Consider the following 3213-nt stretch of genomic DNA (forward strand, 5'->3'; position numbering starts at 1 on the left):
GGCACATGAGCGTGGCTTGGCTGCATACACTGGTGTTGCATCATACGCCCGAGCCTTCATTGGGGGCGTTGAATGTGGCACACTCTCAAAGCCAGCATGCAGGCAGAACGGCACGCAACGTCTATGGCCGCACGCAGCTCGATCACAAGTTTGTGTCCAGTGAAGCACAGTATGGCCACCAGTTTGTGTCTGAAGAATGGCACAAGCTCATGAAGCTGGTAGATGTAGAGGATCAGATCCAAGCCGAGGCCGTGGATGGGCAGACCTGCGTGCAACAAGTGGTTCATAAACAGGTGGTCATCCAGTCGTCTCGGGTCAGAAACGTCAGCACACAGGTGCAAGCGACCGTGGGCACGCAAACAGATCCCGAGGTTGAAGCCTGCCTTGATGCTGAGGATGACATTGACGATATCATTGCCGGTTTGGATTTAGACGAAGCCGAGGCAGCCGAATCGTCCATGCCAGTTGCCGTGCCGCGAGCCGTGAAAGAGGCTGCGTCGACGGCCTTGCAGCAAGAGCCAAGCCAGCACAATGACCAAACGCAACAACAAGAGTATGAGGATCAGATTTGGCTAGCTCAATGTGTGCGGCAAGCGTGGAAGACAACATTTCGCGACTGGGATCAGTATCGATTGGCACAGGCTGTGACTCGGCACGAGGCCCAGGACGGCTGGCTGTTGGCCGTGGCCCCGACTGGCATGGGCAAGACGCGGTGTACACTCGCTCACCTCCAGCCACGCAAGGTCGTGGTGTGGATAGCCCCGCTTCGTGAGCTTGCCAGAGACTGGTGCCGCCGCTTCGAGCAGGCTGACATTGTATCGCAGTGGGCTAAGAATGATGGCCGTGACACGCAAGTCAACGTGCAAGTGGTTGTCATGACGGTCGACTTTTTGGTTGGCCATGGGATGATGTGGGTGCAAACTCTCGTGCAGCAAAAGCGTCTGGCCATGCTGGTGATGGACGAGGTTCACACAATGCTCGTGGACACCAGCTATCGAGAGAGTCTTGTTCGCTGCCCAGGCCGGCTGGACCATCTTCGCCAAAACCCATCCGTCAAGTGTGTGGGCCTGACTGGCACGCTTTGCCCCAAAGATGAGCGGGCTCTGCTCCAACAGCTGGATTGCACGGAGGACGCTTCGTACCAGACCTTTCGTATGCCAACCATGCGAACCGATCTTCGGCTAGGGGTGCAACAAGGAACAACAAAGGCATTTGAGATGTTTGTGAAACGCCACTACGGCCTGTTGGAGCAAGAGGGCCGCGTGGATCGCATGCTGATATTTTGTGACACGAAGAAGCAGGTTGAGGCATTGTCGACTCAGTTGGCACGCACGTTGGGTCACGAGCAGTCGCTGGCCGTGGATGCTGACATGTCAGCCGAAGACACACGGGTCGCTCTTGAGCAGTGGAGGAGCGGCACGCAGAGTCTGGTCTTGGTGGCCACAAGCTGCTTGGGCGCGGGCTTGGACATGCCCAACGTCCGGAAGGTGATCTGGTTTGGCAGCGGCTACAACGGCTACACCTTGTCGCAGGCCTTTGGCCGGGCTGGCCGCGACCGACGGGTGGCGAGGCCACGCTATGGATACCACCAGGCACAGCGGTTTCGGAAGACCTGCAGCCATTTGCAAGCATGAAGCGCTGCCTGACTATTGGACTACAAGCATAGACGTATGTCCAGAAGCTGCTGGAACACTCTGGAAGATATCAGTCCAGGATGATGTCTGATGATCCTTGACAGCGCTCGTCAAGGAAGCCTGTAGAACATTGTGATTGTTCCTGCCACCGAGATATAAGTACGGTCCTGTAGACCGGAAGTGGCATTTTACTTTGTACCTTTCCCGTTTCAATTTCCTCTGTTTGCTTTGTGAATTGACCACAAACAGATCACATCCTAAAACTGACCTTTGAGCTTGGTTGGCTGCTGGATGGGGAGGGCCACATTTGTGCGGCCGCAGGAGCGCCGGCTTGCACCGTCTGCTCCATGATGCAACCGACCTTCACAGCGCGCCATCCAAGCTGTGAAGCACATGGGGCGCCAGTATCACACGAGGGCCAGACGCGGGCCAAACGAGCGCAGTTGATGGTACCATCGGCGCCCATTCAGTCAGACGACTTTAACACGGCTCTGCTATGGATGTGCACCTACTGCTGGGCCTGCAGCTGCAGCAGAGACCGCTTGGTTGCTCACCACCAGCCTTCTAGCTGCCCGGCCATGAAAGGGCGCTGTTTTCGATGCCACTGCCGCGGTCATGGTAGTAGCAATTGCCAAGTGACCTTGGGGGCGGGTGTTTGCTACCGGTGCTGAAGGCCGCAGAAGATTGGGGGTGATCGAGTGGTGGAGTGCACGGGGCGGGCCTGTGCCCAGCGCAACCGCGAGGCCATCCGAGCCTTGGTCGCGTCTGTGTCACGCAGTCAAACTTTGCACGGCATCATGCAGCGCATGGAGTGCCCGGCTGAGCTGCTGGCAGTTGGAGGGCGGGACTTTGACCCGTCGGAGATGCAGGCGCTTGTGGGCTGGCTGTACGGAGCAGAGGGGCGCGTTGGCCATCCGCGCGTGTTGAAGTTTGTGATTGAGGCGAAACGGCAGTTTGCAATGTTGAAGTGAGTGTTTGTTTGTTTTTCAAGCGGGGGTATAATTGAGACGTTTGACAGCTTGTGGGCCGTTTGTGTTGGACGACATACGCTGATCAAGCATGGATGTGAAGAGATACTGAAAAATGAAATCAGTTGCGTTGGAGGGGAAAGGAATTGACGATGGCAGGGAAACATCGAAGGAAGAAATATGGATGAGTAATGATGAAAGAGTAGAAATGAGAAAAAATGTGGAATGGAGAAAAAGAATTAGATTCCTTCCAAGGCTCGTGAAAATCGAAAATAAGTGCTTTTTCTGATGTGAGGAGTGCAATCGATAAGTAATCGAAAACGATCAAAAACGATAAGTACTCTTGATAAGTTCGAACTTATCGATGCCTCTTTAGTAAATCCAGATAGATAAGTGCTTGGGTTGACCGGTATTTGCCATCACTTACTAAGTATCGTTTCACTCGTTTTCGATTTTTAGTAATTACTAAAGCCGATAAGTTGTGCTTGAAAGGAATCTATTGGTTGGTGGTAGGTGAGGAAAGATAAGTTGGAAGGTGGAAGTAAAAAAATGTTGAATAAAGAGGAAATGAGTAGAGAAAAGAGGTGGAATATGAGGATGGTGTGAAGAAG

At 53.8% G+C, this 3213-nt stretch overlaps 1 protein-coding gene across 1 annotated transcript; it reads left to right on the top strand.

Annotated features, from left to right (window-relative positions):
• Positions 1-5: 5 nt before the first annotated feature.
• MONBRDRAFT_12885 (uncharacterized protein) lies at positions 6-1634 on the top strand (the record flags this gene model as incomplete). Its single annotated transcript, XM_001750739.1, has 1 exon — positions 6-1634. The coding sequence occupies one exon, from the start codon at positions 6-8 to the stop codon at positions 1632-1634; it is 1629 nt and encodes a 542-aa protein (XP_001750791.1).
• Positions 1635-3213: the final 1579 nt, after the last annotated feature.

This window comes from Monosiga brevicollis, genomic scaffold, assembly GCF_000002865.3.
Source record: "Monosiga brevicollis MX1 MONBRscaffold_47 genomic scaffold, whole genome shotgun sequence".
NCBI lineage: Eukaryota > Choanoflagellata > Craspedida > Salpingoecidae > Monosiga > Monosiga brevicollis.